This window comes from Wolffia australiana, chromosome 6 (genome assembly GCF_029677425.1).
Source record: "Wolffia australiana isolate 7733 chromosome 6, ASM2967742v1".
NCBI lineage: Eukaryota > Viridiplantae > Streptophyta > Magnoliopsida > Alismatales > Araceae > Wolffia > Wolffia australiana.
The window spans coordinates 14,294,696-14,315,364 of NC_135840.1; the positions used below are offsets into that span (position 1 = coordinate 14,294,696).

Consider the following 20,669-nt stretch of genomic DNA (forward strand, 5'->3'; position numbering starts at 1 on the left):
ATTCACTGGTTTATAGAATTATTCTTCTCTCACAGATTACCTGTTTGCCGCACAAGCCAGAAAACTCCATTTTCGATTGTCACCATGCTTCTTCATTGAGACTGGATGGCATTGCCTGGCCGATGATGAATGCTTGTCTACGAAATAGAAATGCCCACTTGTCCCTTTTCTTGTCCAAAAAGATTTCACAGCGAAAATACATTGCAAAACATAATTAAGCACGAAGTTTCTTTCATCTTTTTGAGTATTTCGCGGTATTATCTCTTTAAACTTTTCATATCAAGGTAAATCTCTAGTCTCTGACTGGATTTATGAACCCTTTATAATTACTATCTAGTTTTCTGACCGTTTCCCTCGTTTTTTTACATCATGATGGAATCATTCCTCATATACGTTATTGTGTTTACTAAGTTTCAATTCAATGATCACTCATTGTTATTTGTTGCAGCCTCTTCTAGATGTTCCAATTTATGGGAGAATTGCTACACTTGAGCTTTTTCGTCCTCATGTAAGAAAGTTTCTAGCCTCAAAGTTCTTTTTCCTTGAAGTGCACTATTATCATAATAATTCTATAAAAGTGCTATTATTTTATTTCTCATCTGTAGTTCCATCTTACGCGGTGTCACCTTCTCTACTGGAACCATACTTTTTAATCAGTGGACATGCCTGTTTGCAGGGTGAGACGCAAGATTTTCTGTTTATTGCAACGGAGAGATACAAATTTTGCGTTCTTCAGTGGGATGGGGAGTCATCTGAGCTTATCACTAGGTATATGAGTTAAATTTCGTGCAGGGAAATTTTTTATTAATAGAAAATGAAGAGGAAATTCTGTATTTGATTCTAATATCATTTCTAACGTAGTGGTTCATTGGCATATGAGATGGAAACTTATTCTTTAGTGTGTTGTGAATGGTGCCATGCAGAGCCATGGGAGACGTTTCTGATCGTATTGGTCGTCCAACAGAAAGCGGACAGGTACTGATTTTTTTATAATTGCATTTTACTCTTTTCCGACAGGCATCCATGTATGTAGCATAGCTGCTAGGTACTCATAGTAGGTACTAGGTTTTTTTTTCCAAAAGATGAAATGATTAGAAGCCTGTTTCATTTCCATTTTATTCATCAATTCATTTGAGGAAGAAATTTATTTGGAAATATTTTTCTGTCTTTAGATTGGGATAATTGACCCGGACTGTAAATTAATTGGGCTTCACTTGTATGATGGATTATTCAAGGTAAAATTTTAAACCTTTTTTACGGAAGCTGTTCTCCATTCTAATGTACGTAAAGCCATTAAAAGGTTGAATGCTTCCAGTATTGAGTGGAATTTTTCCATTCTCAGGTCATACCCTTTGACAATAAAGGACAACTGAAGGAGGCATTCAATATCAGGTTTATCTCCTTATCCTTTTTCTTTTCCCGTATTAAGGTATTCTGCTGGACGAATTTATGTGTAATTTAGTTTAAAAATCATTGCTGTAGTTATAATGATATAAAAAGAGACTGTTTTGTGCTGGGCTATATTTCTTAGTATCACATATTTTTATTGGGAACAAAACTAGTCGATTAAAGAAATCTTCTTTTGATAAGATCCCCTGGCTGCATGAAGGGCATTATCGTCATTTCGCTATGTTTCCTTTCCCTCTATGTTCCCTTTAAATAGCACAGCCCTCCTTTGAGGAGGGCAGACAGAACGTTATTTGCTTAAGTGAATGTCGGTCCTCTCTCCCCTCTCGTCTCTTCTTACATCCAGGCTCCGTCTCCCTCTACGATCCCCGTCCTCGTGATCGTCTCTGCTTCACCGCATCTTCAGGCGGCTCATCCCCTGGCCGATCCCTACCTCCCCTGCTCGGCCGCCTCCCCTACCCTTCCCGTTTCACCTCTCCACCCCGGGAATTCCTACCTCTCTTCGTCCTTTACTCCTTCCGATACGAACCTAGTTCAAGGTTCGTATCATCTTTCCACTCCTGAAGTTAGACTTTGCTACATATTCTGTTTACCTTTACTGTCATTTTGACGTCCAATTAATTTTGATAATATGCTTCTGGACGACTGCTGTTCTTCTGATTTTTTGTCTTCATTATGTTTGTCTTTGGTTCAGGCTGGAGGAACTTCAAGTGTTGGACATCAAATTTCTTTACGGTTGTTTGAGACCAACCATTGTAGTTCTTTACCAGGTGTGTGTGTACATCTAAAAGTTGAATATTCATCTGAGATAGCCATGACATGAATCTCCCTTTCTGTTTTAGATCTTTAATTTCTTCTCAATTTTTATGCGTTATGTTATCAGACTTGAGATCATTTAATACAAAAAATATTAGGCTCTCCTGTTTCTTCAAGAAAAAATATTAAGCTCTCTTTTTCTTCAATCTTATCTTTTTCAGCAATCTTGATTACATTGACTTTCAGTGGATTGGTTTCTGGATGCTCTTCTCATACTCAAACACTCTTATGTAGATTTTATGGAATTAGTTGCAGAAAAGAATCATGAAAATATTTTGGGATCTGTGGAGGATTTGATGTTCTTCATTTATGAATATGTGTCATAGTTTATATTTTTGGTACCCGCGGTGTTTGGTACCCACTATGTCAGAAATATGCCAACTAGTTCCTGATGATGGCATTAAGGTTAATCATCGCTTCTCTGTATTTTAAACGGACATGAAAATTAGATATTTTACTCACTTTCTTATGTGGTTTATCATTTAAATGACCGGATGATGGTAGCTAGCGCCTGACATTGCAGAGTATGTTCCACCCATGTAGGTCAGAATGTCTTGCTAGCAGCATTCATAAAAAAACACGTGCATGAATTTCGTTTTTTGGGATTACTCCACTTAGCTGGTTTCTGAGGAAATAATTTCTGAATTTGGGGACTTGGCTATGTGCAGTAGAGTTTTCCAGTAACGGTAATGCAGGGTACGGTGGTTACCTTTTTTTTTTTGGAAATATGGTACGGTGGTTACTCTGAAGACAAATAGCTCTGCAAAGTCGTAATTCTCAAATCAATGACGGCTGAACCCTCTGGCTTTGGATGGATCCTGTTCTCTTCCTCTCCTTCTATAATAACTCTTGGCGACTGGAGTCCGGAGAAGAGAAAAGAAGAGACTCCATTAATAAGAAGCGACCTGTATAATAACTGGTTTTATTGGTAATGGGCCAGGCCCACTAACTGCCCTTTAGTAGCCTCATATGTAGAGGGCTTGTTAAGGGCTTTACAAATACATAACAGAAGGGGTTTGAAGAAATATAAAAACAGGCAAGAAGAGTTGTAATAGAAAGAAGAAAGAAACGGACTGTAAAGAAGAGTCGCTGGCTAACAAATCTTATTCAGAATGACTTTAAATTCGTGTTTCCGTCACTATGTCTACACTTTTTTATGGTCGTCCTTAGGAAAAAAGTCATGGATTGGATTATTCGCTCAATCAATGTAGTACATAGTTCAATGGATGTCAATGATGATTAGCAGGTATCGAACAACCTGGTATGTCAATAAAAATTGTGCCTGGTCACATGGCCAAAGTATTACCGAAGTTCACCCGAAGAGAGAGAACAAGATTGAGAAAGTGTATGAGAAGGAGAGATAGATGTATTGTGGGAGGCAAAGAGAGACAATGTGAGATGCTGATACCGAAAGGGTTGATTGAGTGCAACCTGCTCACCTAGCTGTGGCGTCTTCTCTGCCCCCTCCGACAATCCCTCTGCCTACATGCACTCTGTCCCCCTCGGCAGGCGTTCAACATCCTGTTCTTGATTACTTCCTGGGCTTCTTGTGGCCCATGGGTTGCCTGTACTGAGATTCATACACCTCCTTAGATGCTCCTGCCATGTTCACCTTGGAACTGCAGTCCGGATACAATCCAAGAGATACTTCAAGAAGAGCAAGAACCTTTCCAATATTGAACAAGTCTTTGAGATCTCTCTCCCTCTCTCCGATTAACGGTCAAGAATAACAGCATATAAGAGGAGAGATCAGGAGTAGGTAGTTTTTTTGAAATAGATCAGGAGTAGGTAGTGTTTGCCCATTCTGGGTGCTGATATCAGATGCCAGTATGTTTCCTAATACCAACTCGAATATTGGACGGGGAAAACTGATATTTTCCATAACTTACAGACCCAATTTGGATGCCATCGGATATGGTTGCTACATCACCGATATTAGATATCAATATCTTTCCCTGTATTGGCATCTGCCTGTATCTTGAGGTTTGGACGCCAATATCAGATATAGGATGCGAATATCATATTTTCTGATATCCAACATATTGTTTTATTGCAATTTTTTAATATTATGATATTTCATTTTTGGTCAATGTATGCAGTGACCACGGAGCAAATGCAAAAATGGGGTGAGTAGGCTAGGCCATCAATGACTGAGGCTAGGGTATCCACATCTGAGTCAACAGGGAGCACTAAAATCCAGCCTGGACCAACACATGTACGTGTCATGCTCAAAGCCCAGGAGTGGTGCGTCCCCCCCTCCTTCCCTGTGGATAGATACCATGAGGCATGCATGTGGGCAAACGGGGGTGTGGGGATTCAGCATTGCTTTTCAGTAGTCACTAGCCATTTGATGTAGTAGTTTAGGTATGAGTTTTTTCTAATTGTCAGTATGGGACATGTTACGATATGCATGTACTGAATCAGATAACCAAGATGATATCCAATATCTGAGTCTGATATCTGCCACTGTCTACATGATGGTGATGTCAGTGCCAATATCTGATTCCTGCTACAGTTCTGATATCTGTCCCTGTCAGCCGAAGAGTAGATTGACAGGCTTTTCATTAGAGAGAATATTGACACTAATGTGATTCAGATGAGGTACATTCAGTCACCTCACCAGGTGGCCGATATACTCACCAAAGATTTCCCAGGAAGATTTGTTCACCGGATGTATTCCAAGCTGAGAAGGCAGAACATATACCTATCATCTTGACCAGGCTGTCAATAGGAGATTATACGTTTATTCCCGCTGTTATATTTCTTTTATATATTTTTTAGTCTGGATTAATAGGCATGTCTATTGGCCCATCTCATGTATATCCTACCTAATTATTTGAACTGGGGCCCCTTAAGGGGATGAAGTTAAGTCGTATTTGTTTCCTTTCTATTTTCATTTTGTTTTTGGCCATCTAGAGAAAATGAAGTTTATCGTTGAATTCTGAAGACACTTCTCCTCATTGAAGACAGTATGGATATCTAATATTTTCATCTGAAGCTGTCTTGATTTTCCCGGTTACCAGATATAGGTGGGTCTATTATTGGATATTGGGATTGAGATGGATATTGGAGGGCAAACACGAGTAGGAATCAAGGAAGAAACAACAGAGGTCAGCAACATTGGCCAAGCCCTTTGGAGGAGGATCTCCACACTCCGGCCGTTGTTTCCAGAACTTCTTGAGTTGTCCAATTCCCTTATTGATACCAGTTTCCAGCCATGTCCCTTGGCGCTTTATTTGTCGTCGCATGCTTCCTAATTGGCTAGTGCGACTTTCTCGAGTCTTCTTATCTTTATTTCTTCTATAAGATCTGGAGGTCTGTTACAGAGGCCCATGCCCCCAGAATGATGTCTATAAGACCTGTCCATGTGCATATCATTACTTTCCGCTGTGAGATCCATCTTGTCCTCATGGTGGAATGAGGAACACTGGTCTCAATTTCACTTGCTGGCTCCGATGCAGCATCTGATGCAGCATTCAATAACTTTTCATGGGCTGAAATAGCCTCCTTTATAGTCATATCTTTTTATGAGAAAAAACAAAGACTGAAAAAAGTACTTTTCCCCATTAATCATGGACTGGTATTTGCCTTCTAATTAATTTTCCATTATTTGCTTTCTTTGGAGGCCATCTTGCACTGCCTGAGGAACATATGTTATCAAGATTTGTTTATTGCCTAGAGTACCATTTAAGAATTCTAATGATGCTAGTTTATTGAAGTATGCAAAAACCTATGCGTGTGTACGTTTCCAGAGTTCTCCCGGTTCCAATTAAGGTTTCAGAAATTGTTTGGATTCATCCATTTTTCTCAGATTGTAGAAAGAAGGATGAAAAAACGACTTTGAAATTGGACCGGAGATTCATCAGCGGTTAACAAAAAAATTTCTGGGCGATATAAAAGCAATGATTAAACGGTAAATAGTTGTTTTGATTCGGATACTTGCTTCCGGATTTGATAAGATGCTATCATCAATGGAAGATTCATCAACGGTTAACAAAAAAATTTCTGGGCGATATGAAAGCAATGATCAAACGGTAAATAGTTGTTTTGATTTGGATACTTGCTTCCGGATTTGATAAGATGCTATCATCAATGGAAGATTCATCAACGGTTAACAAAAAAATTTCTGGGCGGTATAAAAGCAATGATTAAACGGTAAATAGTTGTTTTGATTTGGATACTTGCTTCCGGATTTGAGAAGATGCTATCATCAATGGAATCATGAGTCTGTAATGGCGAAGAACATTGATTTGAATGAAACATACATGAGTTCTGTTGGGATTTTCACTCATTCCTTTTGAAGAGCAATTGAATCAAATTCCCTGTGATGGGGAGGTCATGAGGCAGTTCGTTTCTGGATTGAATACGCTGATTGAAATGTGCATGAGTTCTGTTGAAAATTTCACTCATTCCTTTTGGAGAGCAAGATAATCGAATTCCCTGGGATGGGGAGGTCACGAGGTAGTTCGTTTCTGGGTTGAATACGCTTATGAACAAACTTTACCTCGCTTAGCTTCCAAATAATGCCAGGAAAATATTGTTTTGAATATTTCGGAGTGAGTTATGTTTAACAACTCGCTCAACTGTTATTTCAAAAAAAAAACAACTCGCTCAACTGTTAAATGCTTGGATAACTTTTTCCTTATGAAGACTTTTTTTTAAAGAAAACTTATGAAGCTTGTTGAACTCCGATCTATCCTGTTGAGATTATATTCTGTTCATATTTTTCTTATCTTTGTTATAATTGTTAGCATTAAATATTTCGTTCAAAAAAAAAATTATCTATCTAATGAGTTGTGTTAAGTTTGACTTGTATGAACTGCATTTAAATGAAGAAGAATTTTAATGGAAACATGAGCTCGCTTCTCTCTCCTTGGAAACCATAGAGCCCCGTCAACTTCTCACTGGAGGAGACTGAAGCAACTGTTAGGGGCGCATGACCGCAGAACTCATTAATGCAACTGTTGTGCTCGAATGTATTCATACTTTATCGATGCTTCGACTCACTTTACTTGCATTGATGATTCTTTGCAGTTTTTTTGGATCTTTGCCTTAATCTGACACATCTCCTTCCTCCAACGTTCCTGAGAATAGTAATGATACATCTGTGTTCGTGGTTCATTTCTTACCCTGACGCTATTTGTTCCAAACTTGAGAAAAAAATATTCTCATGTGTGGCAGTTTACCGTTTGAAGATGTTTGAATATTTTTTTCTCTCGAATTATTTGTTGTTGTATGTCAGCTTCCAGCTGATCTTGGAGAGAAGAAATGGAGAAGCTTCTTCTCCACTTGTCCAAACTCTAGCCGCCAGAGAGAGAAGGGATTCAACCAATAATACTTCTTGTTTTAGTTTAACATCAAGGCCCAGTACTTATTCTGGGTTATACACGTATCTGGTCCCGTGGACCCGATATGGTGAATCCGCTATACCCAGATTTATAAGGGTAGATATCCAAGAAAAGAAATACATCGCTTTAAGAACATAAAGAAAAGAGAAAGGTGGACGTCTGCTGACATTGTATGTGCATGAACAAGGATTTTTTGACTCATGCCATGTGTATCTTTTCATGTCTTTGCAGGATAATAAGGATGCACGGCATGTCAAGACGTATGAAGTCTCCTTGAAGGACAAAGACTTTGCTGAGGGCCCTTGGCAACAAGCTAATGTTGATAATGGAGCCGGTGTCCTTATTCCTGTTCCTATGCCACTTGGTGGAGTTATCATAATCGGAGAGGAGACTATCGTTTACTGTTGTTCGACAGCTTTTAAGGCCATCCCAACTAAACCAGTAAGTTATATCTTGACTCTCTTGTCCACTTAAGATATATGTGACAGCTTTGCTTCATGCTTACGTTAATGTAACATTTCGTTCAATTAGTCAATCACTAGAGCCTATGGGAAAGTTGATGCGGATGGTTCACGATACTTACTGGGGGATATTTCCGGAGCCCTAAGATTATTGGTTATCATTCATGACAAGGAGAGGTGAACATTTTATGCTCTTGTTGGTCAAAAGTATCATAGCATTTCTTATTAGATTAGATATCTCACAGCTGAAGTCATCAACCGACATTTAAGTCACTAAGGTCTTCTATCAATATTTGCAGGGTAACTGGTCTTAGACTTGAATATTTGGGTGAGACATCTGTTGCGTCAACTATATCTTACCTGGACAATGCAGTCGTATACGTCGGTTCCAGTTATGGAGATTCGCAGGTATGGTTCTATCTTGATCCCTTCTTATGCACCTCATTGTACACAAACGTTTAGGAAGATTGTCAATTCGTCCTGTTGACCATCTAGGACATATGCTTTGTACTTTCCTTCATATCCCTGGACACTCTTGAGTCTGCGAATCATGAATATGCTCCTGAAGTAAATGCAGGGGGAGAATGAGCTCCAACTACTAAGAGTAAAGAGAAAATATGTTAAAATGAGGTCTGAATTATGGTAGAAGTTCTGTCTGATCGTTGATTCATCATTTGATTGATTGGATTGGAAATTAGGGCGTCCAATTTGGTCTTCAGTCGGTCCTATGGATCAATCACCTATCCCGGTCGGGCCCAGTGGATTGGCTGATTGATCGTCCAAAGTGCAGGTCCAACCAATTTTTTTGAGTAACTTATTAAAAAAATGCCTCTCTTTCACCCACCATGCAGGCCCAGTCTCCCCATCCTCCCCGCAACCACATCACCCGTCTGCACCATGACGGCCCTGCCATTGAGCCCATCCATCTGTCAATTCTTGGGCTTGCCACGTGGCAACTTTTAATAGATGATTACTAGGCTTGATGGGCCACTGCTTTGATCAGATCAAACCGTTTGTTTTCACATTGACCTGGGGGGTCCGATCATGATCTGGCCCGCATCATCAAATCATTTGATCAGCATCCGGATCATTGTATAATTCGTATCTTTCATTCGAGATGCTACCCTAATCTGCATTTATGAATCTGAGGGACCATGGTGCAAGGCCGGAAATTCTCATGGCACTGTTTTTCTTGTTGTGAAGGAAAACAAGAAAGCACTTCTGCTTTGTATTCCTACTCATCTCAAGAAACCTCATTCCTGTCGACAACCTCTACATCATATTCGCTCTGATCATCTCATGAGTCTTGTGAAATTTCACCTTAGGTTTTTCCACTTCTAACACCACAAGAGAATTTTATTTTTTGCCAGCTTCAGGTTCTTGGTTTTCCAAGGGAAGATTTCAGGTTTCAGTCATTTGTAATTGATTATTTCCTGTAAGATTAGGATATCTATGGAAAGTTGAGGGGAGCTCTGAGTCAACAAAATTTTGAAATGGTGGTATCCGTTGCAAATTGTCAGCTTCCAGCTGATCAATGAGAACGATCAACAGGGAAGCTTCTCCTTGTTGTCTTCTCCACCTGTTGTAACCCTAGCCACCAAGGGAGAGAGAGCATAACAAAAAAAATATGACTTACAGTCTTTAGGAGTTACCCAGTAGTTATACTGGGTTACATCAATTGGATCTCCGCAGACCCATTATGGGGGATTCGAATTAAATGCATCTGTTGGGGAAGAGAAGAAGAAGGTAATGACATAACATGAACAGAGTACATGTAAGGGTATATGTACCCTAAGAGGGAGAGAGGATAATAGGGCTAATGGGCTTATAGAATAGGGCCCATTAGCCCATGAGGGATAGTCTATCACTAACAGCATCTCTTAAGGGTACTTACACAATTAAGAGAAATACATGGGTTAGCAACAAAACCATATAAAAGGAAAGGGAAAGAGAGCCTGCTGACACAAATTCTAGTGGAGATATTTGAACTATACTAATTGCTTAAGCCACTAAAGATAGGTAGTCACTCTCTTTGGCGGTTGTGTATCCCTCATAATAGCTTAGTTCTCTTGACGAATGTCTAAATATTTCTGTTAAACAATGGCTGATGTCTTCTTGCTCTCCAGTTGATGCTCCTCTCTCTGTTAACAGCAGAGACATCCTGGCGGCTAGGGTTTGAATAATCCAAAAAACTCTCATTTTATTCCTCCACGCTGGATTAAATACCAGCCACTAACGGAGACAGGTGGACCCTACTTTCGAACGTGTCTTATTCTAAGAATAAGTCATTTGAGACACTTTCATGTGGGCCACTTATAAGTCTGCCCCACATAAATCATTCTATTACTATATTAGGTAAATGAAATGGACCACTTATAATGTGGCCCATTTACAGGACTAATAACAGAAATAAAATTGGCTCTAATCAACAGTTTCACTCATAGTCGTCAACTGAAGAACTTCTAGTTTTCTGGTCGGCTGACTCTGATTGGACTCTCTCACACAACCACTTGAGTTTAACTGGTTTTATTTACCTTTCATATGCTGGAAAGTAACTCAGGAGGTCACTATTTGCTTTGAAATTGTTTACCATGATGATCCTGAAGTCTTTGGGTATGTCCATCCCACTTTTGGGTTCTGGACAATAGATGTCATCAGAAGGCTAACTGCCTTATATTTTCCTGTTTTATTTACTGTTTTATTTATCTGTAAATGTGGCCCCCATATATAAGGGGCCCACTGACTAATTAATCCGCTGGTGCACTCTGATATGGGGCTCGGCCCATTTATTTGTAAATCTCTGGTTTTAAACCAGAGAAACCCTAAGAGTTAAACAAGAAAGCTTTCGTTTGTGTTTTCTTCCCAAGCTGACTGGCGGCTAGGTCAAAATGCCAACCAACCATGGAAACTTCTAACATGGTATCAGAGCTGGGCGCGAAGAGCTCATCGTTGGGGGAAAACACAACGGAAGCAACTTGCTATTTCAAGGTATCAGAATTTTTTTTTTAGAGTCTCTGGGCTTCTGTAATGGCCACAGAGATGGCGAACGCGAGTTTGAGTAATTCTGTATCACTCCAATATCGCAAGAATGTGGTGCAACACATCTTTCCAAGTGTTCCTGAACCCCTCAAATATGATGGGTTGAATGCACTCCATTGGGGTGATCATCCTGGAAGGGAGCGCTCTATCTGGCCATCTGTTCATCACTAGAGACCCTGGCAGTGCAGGGTACAAAGGATGGAAGCAGGATGATGCCCTAGTCCGAGCTTGGCTCCTTGGGAGCATGCTTGGAAATGAGTGTAAAAACTTCCTTCTCTTGAAGACAGCCAAAGCAATCTGGGATCATGCCCACAAAGGCAGTTCAAAGGGAAGGGATTGGAGAATATACAGCCTAATTGTTAGGGCTGCCAATTTGGTTCAAGGGGACAAGACAGTCAGTGTATACACCAATGAACTACAAGCTATCTGGCGGGAGATTGACTACTACCGGCCGATCAAGGACCCTGAGTCAGACGAATGGCAATATACAAAGAAGGATAAACTTTACCAATTTCTGTTGGGCCTTAATGTTGAGTATGAAAGTATGCGGAGTCAATTGCTGAATCGTGAAATCATACCTGATCTAGAGGAAGGCATCATACTGGCGAGAGAAGAAGAAGAAAGGCTGTGTGTGATGGCTGAATCTGGTCATGGAGAAAGTGCCACCGGGTTGATGGTGAAGGTGGCCCCACAGGCGCCACAGAAGTCTCAAGAGAGCTCAGACAGTTCAAGGGGATCAGAGAAGTCAGAATTGGAAGCCACAGCCTCAGATACAGTCACAGCCTCAGTCACGGGAGGGCTTGTTCTGCAAATTCTGCAAGAAATCACAATATTGACCAATGCTGGAAATTGCAGAATCGACCTCCTCACCAAGGTCACACTAATGCAGTAACAGTCCAAGGTAGTGCTCAGGAAGGCCGTGAAACAGTTGCCCTGAAGAATCCAAAATGCTGCCCAGGAAAATGGGGGAAGAGATATCTGTGCTGAGAGAGGTGGAAAGACTCAAGTCCTTATTCGGATCTGCCTCCATGACCAGATCAGGTGATTATCATATTTCTACTGTTTTCAAACGTCCGTTCTAGGAATGAACTGGATAATTGACTCAGGAGCAACAGATCATATGACCCCAGATCGCTCCAAATTTTATTCCTATACTTCCTGTGAGAATCAGAGAAAAGTGATTACTGCTGGAGGAGAAATTCTCCAAGTCGCAGGCATTGGTACAGTGCATATTAAAGAATTGGGAATGCTTAAAGATGTTCTTCATGTGCCTATGTTAAGGGCACAACTGATTTCTCCACAGCGACTAATCGAAGATATTAATTGCTCAGTCGCCCTGAAATCTGATGGATGTTTTGTGTTTGACAAGGTACTAAATATGAAGATTGGATCAATTAAAGAGAAGAATGGGCTCCTCCAGCTGGATGATGGCACGCGAAAAGTTATGATGGTGGCAGGAGCAGCTACGTCTCGAAGACTGGAGCAGTTGAAGATGGTGCATGCTTGTTTTGGGCACCCCTCTTTTGCTATTTTAAGAAAAATGTTCAATACCTTTGTTGAACATCTGGGTTTGTCTGAAGTTTTTTGTGACTCATGTCATTTGGGGAAGCACAAACATGCATCATTTAAAAATACTAGTGAGAGGAGCTCACGGCCATTTACTTTGATTCACGCTGATGTATGGGGGCCATGTAGAACCCCATCCATCTCAGGCAAAAGATGGTTTATTGTCTTGGTGGATGACTGCACCCGAAGTATGTGGGTACACTTGTTCAAAAATAAGACAGAGGTACCTGACATCATTCAGGGATTCTGCCACATGGTGAAGAACCAATATGGAGTTGCCATAAAGAAATTTCGGTCAGACAATGCTAAGGATTTTTATAACTAAGAACTGTCAAAATTCTTTTTCAATCAGGGCATAGTCCAAGAATCATCGTGCGTGAACACCCCACAGAAAAATGGGGTAACAGAGAGGAAGATAGGCCACGTGGTTGATACCACAGGGACACTGCTTATCCATGCACATGCACCACAATACTTATGCGCAGAAGCCCTTCTTTCGGTTGCCTATCTGATCAATCGATTGCCCTCCAGAACACTGAATTAGCAGAGCCCATAGAGATGATGTCAACCTTTTACCCTGACGGAAGGACCAAGAATGAATTGCCAATGAAAATTTTTGGATGTGTGGCATTTGCACATGTACACAATTCAGGTAGCAAACTCAACCCAAGGGCAGAAAAGTGTGTATTTGTTGGATATTCCTCAACTCAAAAAGGCTACAGATGCTTTCTCCCTGGTCAGAGGAAGATCATTGTTTCTGCTGATGTGACTTTTAATGAGCAGCAGATGTATTATGCTGATCCAACTGAGAGAGTTCATGATAATTAGACACAATGCAGAGGAGATATTGAGTGGCAGTTGCGGGAAGAGACTGCCATCAGGAGAGAATTACCAATGGAAGAGCATGAACAGATCAGAGATATTGGAGATCAGAATGAGTCACCACTAGAGGAATTCTAGCAACAGGAAACAAGGGCAGAGGAGACTCATGCAAGACACTAAGAAGACCCAACACAAGAGGAGGAAGACTTGAGTTGGCCAGTGGTGTTGAGAAAAGGGAAGAGAACTTGCACTCAACATCCAAAATATCCTGTATGCAATGTGGTTGGCTACAAAAGGCTCTCGTCAGAATCTCACACCTTCCTTGCCAAGCTGGATGGGGTGAGTGTGCCACGCACTGTGGAAAAAGCTGTGAAAGACCCTAAGTGGAAGTCAGCTATGGATGCAGAGATGGAGGCCCTCAGTAAAAACAAAACCTGGGAGCTAGTACCACTCCCACAGGGCAGGAAGTGTGTAGGATGTAAGTGGGTCTACACCGTTGAGTACAATTCAGATGGTTCACTGGAGAGGTATAAGGCTAGACTTGTAGCCAAAGGATATAGTCAGTCATACAGCGTTGACTATACAGAGCCCTTTACACCAGTGGTGAAACTCAACACTGTGTGGATACTAATCGCACTAGCAGCAAACTCAGGGTGGGGTCTGAATCAGTATGATGTCAAGAATGCCTTCCTGCATGGATATCTAGAAGAAGAGATATACATGCAACCACCACAGGGATATTATTCTCCTGAGTTTAGTTATAGAGTCTGCCGGCTGAAGAAGACACTCTACAGACTGAAACAATCACCACGTGCCTGGTTTGGAAAATTTTCAGTGGCCATGAAAACTATGGGGTACACTCAGAGTAACTGGGATCGCACTTTATTTGTCAGACACTCTCATTCAGGGGGGGTTGTGGCATTGTTGGTTTATGTAGACGATATCATAATCACCGGAAGTGATCAAAAAGCTATTCAGCAACTGAGTAACCAGCTATCACAGTTATTTGCCATCAAAGCCTTGGGCCCCTTGAGATACTTCCTGGGAATTGAAGTAGCTTACTCAAGGGAGGGTATATTCGTCTCTCAATGCAAATATATACTGGACCTTCTAAAGTATACCGGAATGCTGGACTCCAAGCCCGCATGTACCCCAATGGACACAAACCTGAAGCTTGGATCGTGTGAGGATGACAGTCAAGTCAGCAAGGAACAATATCAAAGATTAGTTGGTAGACTTATTTATTTGACCCATACCAGACCAGATATAGCCTTTGTCTTTGGAGTATTGAGTCAATTCATGCATGATCCAAGGGAAACACATTGGCAAGTTGCTAATAGAGTGCTAGCCTATCTGGAAGGAACAGCTGGGCTTGGTTTACTATTCAGAGGAAACAGTAATTACTCTGTAAAGATCTACACTGATGCTGATTATGCAGGGTCAGCAGTGGGCCGGAGATCAACATCTGGGTACTGTTCCTTCATCGGTAAAAACTTGATTACCTGGAGGAGTAAAAAACAGGACGTTGTAGCCAGATCCAGTGCAGAAGCAGAGTTCAGGTCTGTTGCCAAAGGAATATGTGAAGCGTTGTGGATCAAAGGAGTTCTGGAAGACCTAGGTTTCTCTCAAGACACTCCAATCACTCTGTACTGTGACAGTAGGTCTGCAATTGACATTGCACATAACCCAGTTCAGCATGATCGAACAAAACATGTGGAGTTTGACAGACACTTTATTAGAGAGAAAATTGACTCCAGAATCATCAGATCAACTAGCTGATATTTTGACCAAAGGTCTTCCAAGCAGCAACTTCCAGAAAATGATGTCCAAGCTGGGCATTGATAGCATCTATGCACCAGCTTGAGGGGGGGTGTCATCAGAAGGCTAACTGCCTTGTATTTTCCTGTCTTATTTACTGTTTTATTTATCTGTAAATGTGGCCCCCATATATAAGGGGCCCACTGACTTATTAATCCGCTAGTGCACTCTGATATGGGCTTGGCCCATTTATTTGTAAATCTCTGGTTTTAAACCAGAGAAACCCTAAGAGTTAAACAAGAAAGCTTTCTTTTGTGTTTTCTTCCCGAGCTGACTAGCGGCTAGGTCAAAATGCCGACCAACCATGGAAACTTCTAACAATAGAGTTTTCAACCGAACAAGTAGAGATCATGTCGTCTGCATGTGCATACTTTTTTCCTCTTTTGATGTTCCTCTGCCTGGGCATATGCGTTTTGCTCTAATCCTGAAACAACATTGACTCTCTTTTGCCTAGCTCCATCAGACATCCACTCTGATCCACATTCAATCGGACAGATCTTTTTTATTTTTTTACTCAGTGCTCCTGCTGGGAGTGTTAATATCCTTTAATGATTTGCATGGTTTCCTTCGATTACTGAAGTTAGATTCGTCAGCTTTAGCTCCTTCAAGCTCCCTGAATTGTATGACGATTTGAAACGGAGTGGTTATCACTTCATGTTACTCTACCCTTGTTTGATATTAGTTTAGTACTCTGAATGTGATCTCCATTTAAGGAATACCTTACGACATTTCTTGATACGCCTGCTAAAGGTTAATTTGAGTTGTGCAAAGAGATCTCTAATTCATAATCACAGTGTTAGATTATATGGATTTTGAGATTAATTCTCTGTTTTATGTTGTGTGAGACCTAACGTTCTCCCTGGGTTTCTGATATCGATCTGAGAAATGTTGGCGTTTTATAACCGAATCCCAATAGATGTTCAATCTAATATTTGCGGAGAGTATTGTGAACGATGTAGAGGGAGAGAAAGAATGAGGTAGAATCAGAGATGAGAACGTAGAATGGATAATGGAGTTTTCTGGTTGAGCTTCCCTCTCTCTGGATCAGAGGTCCGATCCTGCTCCCAGCTTCTGGTTGCTTCATGCAACCGATTCATGAAGGATGATCTGATGCACAGCTGCGTTCCGATTCTCCTTATTTATATCTTCTCACTCATGCTCTATCAGTCAGCACATGGTCTTCTCATTGGGTTACCTTTCTTTTCTCTAGCAGTCAGGCACCAATGGAGTTACAGTTTTAAAAATGCCAAAAGATGACTAACGGGCAATTTACCTGTGTATATGTAGGTTACGCAACTACTATGCCTTGCCCAGACGGAGTCATTAAGAGGATCCTTTATTGGTGGATCATCTTAAGGACATATATAGGAAGATATAGTCTTAAAAAAATATTTCCATCAGAAAGTGGGACTTACTATAACATAAAGATAACTTCTTATGACAGTTTGATTTCCCTTGCAGCTTATAAAACTGAATATCCAACCTGATGCCAAAGGCTCTTATGTCGAAGTCCTCGAGAGTTATGTCAATCTTGGGCCAATTGTTGACTTTTGCGTGGTGGATCTCGAAAGACAAGGGCAAGGTCAAGTCGTCACCTGCTCTGGGGCCTACAAAGATGGATCTCTGCGGGTCGTTCGGAATGGGATTGGGATTAATGAACAGGTGTCGTTCGAAACATCTACAAAAATGATTTACTTTTCCATTACGATGTCCAAGGATCATGTTTTCTAGGCTGTCTATTTTTCCATACTCTACTGCTCGGAGTTTCCTGATATTTACATTAACCTGCAGGCATCCGTAGAATTACAAGGCATTAAGGGGTTATGGTCTCTGCGATCTTCTACTGGTGATACTCATGATACATTTCTAGTGGTCAGTTTCATTAGTGAGACACGCATACTTGCGATGAACCTCGAAGATGAGCTAGAGGAAACTGATATAGAAGGCTTTTTTGCGCATACCCAAACATTATTTTGTCAGAATGCTGTTCATGACCAATTTATTCAAGTGAGTTTCTTTGGGATTCTTTTTCCATTTTTTTCCGGTTCTCTTTGATCGAACTTATCTTTTAATTTTAAAATTTAGCACTTGGCGTTTGGTTGTCGATTCAGAATTTCCTACTACTGTTTGAATTTCCGTGCTTTTTAAAGACCAACGACACATTACCGTTTTTTTATTACTATTTGAATATTCTTCCCTCATCATATCATGTAAATAGGTTCCAGTTTTCCAGAAGATATCCCTTTTTTTGAAATGTTATCTGCTCTTTTGATATTCATGTTTTGTTTTTATTTCTCTCATCTGTGTTTTGTTTAATAATATCGAATAGCCTAACTATTGTAGAAAACCCTTCAATTCTTTGCAATTCTTGTGCCTTTGTTTTTCATCGTTGGTGGATGCATCGTTGGTGTCTCTGCAAGGTTTATTTATAAATCGTTAACACAAATTTCCCACACAAAATAATTCTTTCTTGTTTAGATCTTAATGCCTAAGATACTAAAGAAAATTCATAAATTTATCTCTATATATCATTTAATTGGATTTTTGTAGGTTACTGCGAATTCTGTTCGTTTAGTTAAGGCTGCATCCCGCGAATTAGTGGATGAGTGGACTGCGCCTTCAGGATTTTCGGTGAATGTTGGAACGGCCAACATCTCTCAGGTACTGCCCTATCCTACTCACTATATCTACATTATATTTTAGCTCTTCAAAAAGATCTTCATTATATTTTATGCAACTTTGATTCACACAGCAACAATCTAATGTGTTTTCTGATTCATCGGTCAAACTATTTTGGTTGACGAATGGGGTCGTCCTCATAAATCGGTTCCAATTTTTTCGCTGTAGTTTTGTGCTCGGCCCTCCTCTTGGATTGTTGAACAAGTTACTGTACTGAATTGCTTTATTAAATTTGCTATGCATGTTGTGTTCAGTGTTATTTCACCATCAAATTTGATTTTACCGCATGACATCTCTCAAATCAGTTGTAAAACATTCTGTGTTTTCATCTCCCATACCTGCTCACCGTGTTGGGAGTTCTTTCTTGATACTGGTGGCTACAGGCAGTCAGTAGTTGGAGCAGCAGAAGCAGGCCTGTTGAACCGGAGGAGAGGAGTGCTTCCTTGATTTTCCTTTAGCATATATCCATATCAAAATTCTTCCTACTTTTCTTGTGGCGATCTGTATGGGACTTTCTTTGATTGAGTCTATCGATCCAGATTGTGATATACTCCATGTTTCTTGATTTGAATGTGGTGGTTATTTCTTGATATGTTCAGGGCATATCAGAAGATAACCCTAATTCCAATACAGTCAGTCTTACAAAAAAAGGACTAACCAGAATTTCAAATGCCATCAGTGCTCGTCAGTTTTGCAGCCACGTTGTCCTCAAGTTGGAAAATCCCACGTGCGAGCCTTTAAGTGACTCACACGTGGGACCTTGTATTGGGGCCTCTTAAAAGTCCCCAAGCCCTAGCCGTCAAGAGTACACTTCTTTGTTTTTGTTCTTTTTGTCTACAAGACTTTGTCTCAGGCGCCGCCCTTGGCTGGAGCTTCTCCTCTCCTCAACATCTCTCTATTTCTCCCAAACTAACACGGTATCAGAGCATCTCTGATCCTCGAAGGGCTCATCAACTGGAGCAGATCAAGTCGTTGTTGGAGGTGTTCCCTGTTGCTGTTAGCTCGTCTCAGATTCCCTCAAGCTCTGTCTGCAATGGCAAACAATGGCGATGAAAGTTTGGCTACTGTTGATGAAGGACTGAGTGGAGTTAGACAAGGAGAGTCTGACTCTCCTCAAGTTCAAGATGCTGGTCGTCCTAACTTTATTTTTCCCCCACCAGAAGTCAAGTTTGATGGGGGAAATATGTTTGAGTGGTCCAAGATGGTCACTCTCACTCTGTATGGATGCCAGCTGGGAGACCACTTGACAGATGATCCAAGAGCTGCATCGGATCCAGAGTACAAAAAATGGAGGGCTGAGGAATCTCTGATCCTCAGCTGGATGCTCAGATCGATGATTACCAGAGATGCGGCGAGATTTCCTCTACTGTGATACAGTTAAAGAAATGTGGGATGATATTCAGAAATACAGTGAAGAACAGAGTCATGACTGGAGGATTTACGAGTTAAATGTCCAGGCGACTCAAGCACGTCAAGGGACGGACAATGTACTTCAGTACTCCTCAAAACTGAAAGCAGTCTGGAGAGAAATTGACTACTTGTGGCCCACTCACAACCCACAGTCAGTGGAGCGGCAGTATATTCTGAAGTAGAGATTATTTACTTTTCTGATGGGTCTCAATCCCACGTATGAATCTGTGAGGAGCCAGCTCCAGCACAGAGAAAAATTGCCTAGTCTGGAAGAAGCTATTGGAGCAATCAGACAGGCAGAGAGTCGACTGCGTGTTGCCTCTGATCCTCAGACTCAAAATTCCGCTGCATTTTTATCAAGGAAGCCAGAGGCTAAAGCGGCTCCAAATACGAGCTGGCCCACTCGTCCACCGCCACCTAACTCGACTGCTTCACCAGAAGGGGAAGACAGTCGTGATGCACTGTTCTGCGCCTACTGCAAAAGGCGTCGACATACTAAAGAGAATTGTTGGAAGCTAGCATGGAAGAATCAGAACGCAGGGAAGAAGGCTTATGTATCTACTTCCCAACCACAAAACTCTGGAGCAGCCGGGACGAGTCAAGCAGTTGAAGAAGTGCAAGAAAAACTCAGCTCTACCTCATTGGTAAAGTCAGGTAATTCCTCTCCCCATGATTGGATTGCCGATACTGGGGCAACAGATCATATGTCCCCAGATGCATCGCAATTCAGCGAGTATAGCCCTGCTGAAGTGACACATAGAGTCCAAACAGCTGGAGATGGTTATCTGTCAGTAAAGGGAGTTGGAAAGATTCGGGTTCCCCCCTTGGGCTCCTCAAAGAAGTCTTACATGTAGAGGGCCTAAGGACAAGCTTGATATCTATACAAAAAGTAGTTGATGATTTGGGTTGTCAATTTATTCTGGACAGTGATGACTGTTTTTTGTATGACAAGGTCTCCGGGAGGAAGATTTCGTCCTTTAGGAGGGAAGGTGGCTTACTCATCCTTGATGGCTTGCCTCGACAGTGCATGGTGTCACAACATACGATCACCAAGGAGGAAAGGGTGATCCGCCTACATCAACGGATGGGACACCCTCCTTTTGACTTACTTAAGACTTGTTATCCCTTTATGTTTAATGGGATTTTAGCTGAAAAATTGTTTTGTGAGGCCTGTTGTATGGCCAAACTTCGAAGAACTACTTTTAAATTTATGGATGATCGCTGCTCTTCCCCATTTGATTGTATACACAGTGATGTTTGGGGGCCCTGCCCAGTGGAAAGTTTAACGGGCAGCCGTTATTTC

The 20,669-nt window shown here is 41.1% G+C and overlaps 1 protein-coding gene across 1 annotated transcript in view; it reads left to right on the forward strand.

The window, feature by feature from the left end:
- LOC144704935 (DNA damage-binding protein 1a-like) overlaps positions 1 to 20,669 on the forward strand; it is a 32,118-nt gene that overhangs the window by 844 nt on the left and 10,605 nt on the right. Inside the window, 12 exon segments of the mRNA XM_078577523.1 lie at positions 449 to 508; positions 677 to 768; positions 924 to 975; positions 1,173 to 1,235; positions 1,343 to 1,392; positions 2,102 to 2,177; positions 7,803 to 8,012; positions 8,103 to 8,209; positions 8,332 to 8,440; positions 16,739 to 16,939; positions 17,069 to 17,284; positions 17,828 to 17,938. Coding sequence (XP_078433649.1) covers positions 449 to 508; positions 677 to 768; positions 924 to 975; positions 1,173 to 1,235; positions 1,343 to 1,392; positions 2,102 to 2,177; positions 7,803 to 8,012; positions 8,103 to 8,209; positions 8,332 to 8,440; positions 16,739 to 16,939; positions 17,069 to 17,284; positions 17,828 to 17,938 — 1,347 coding nt within the window.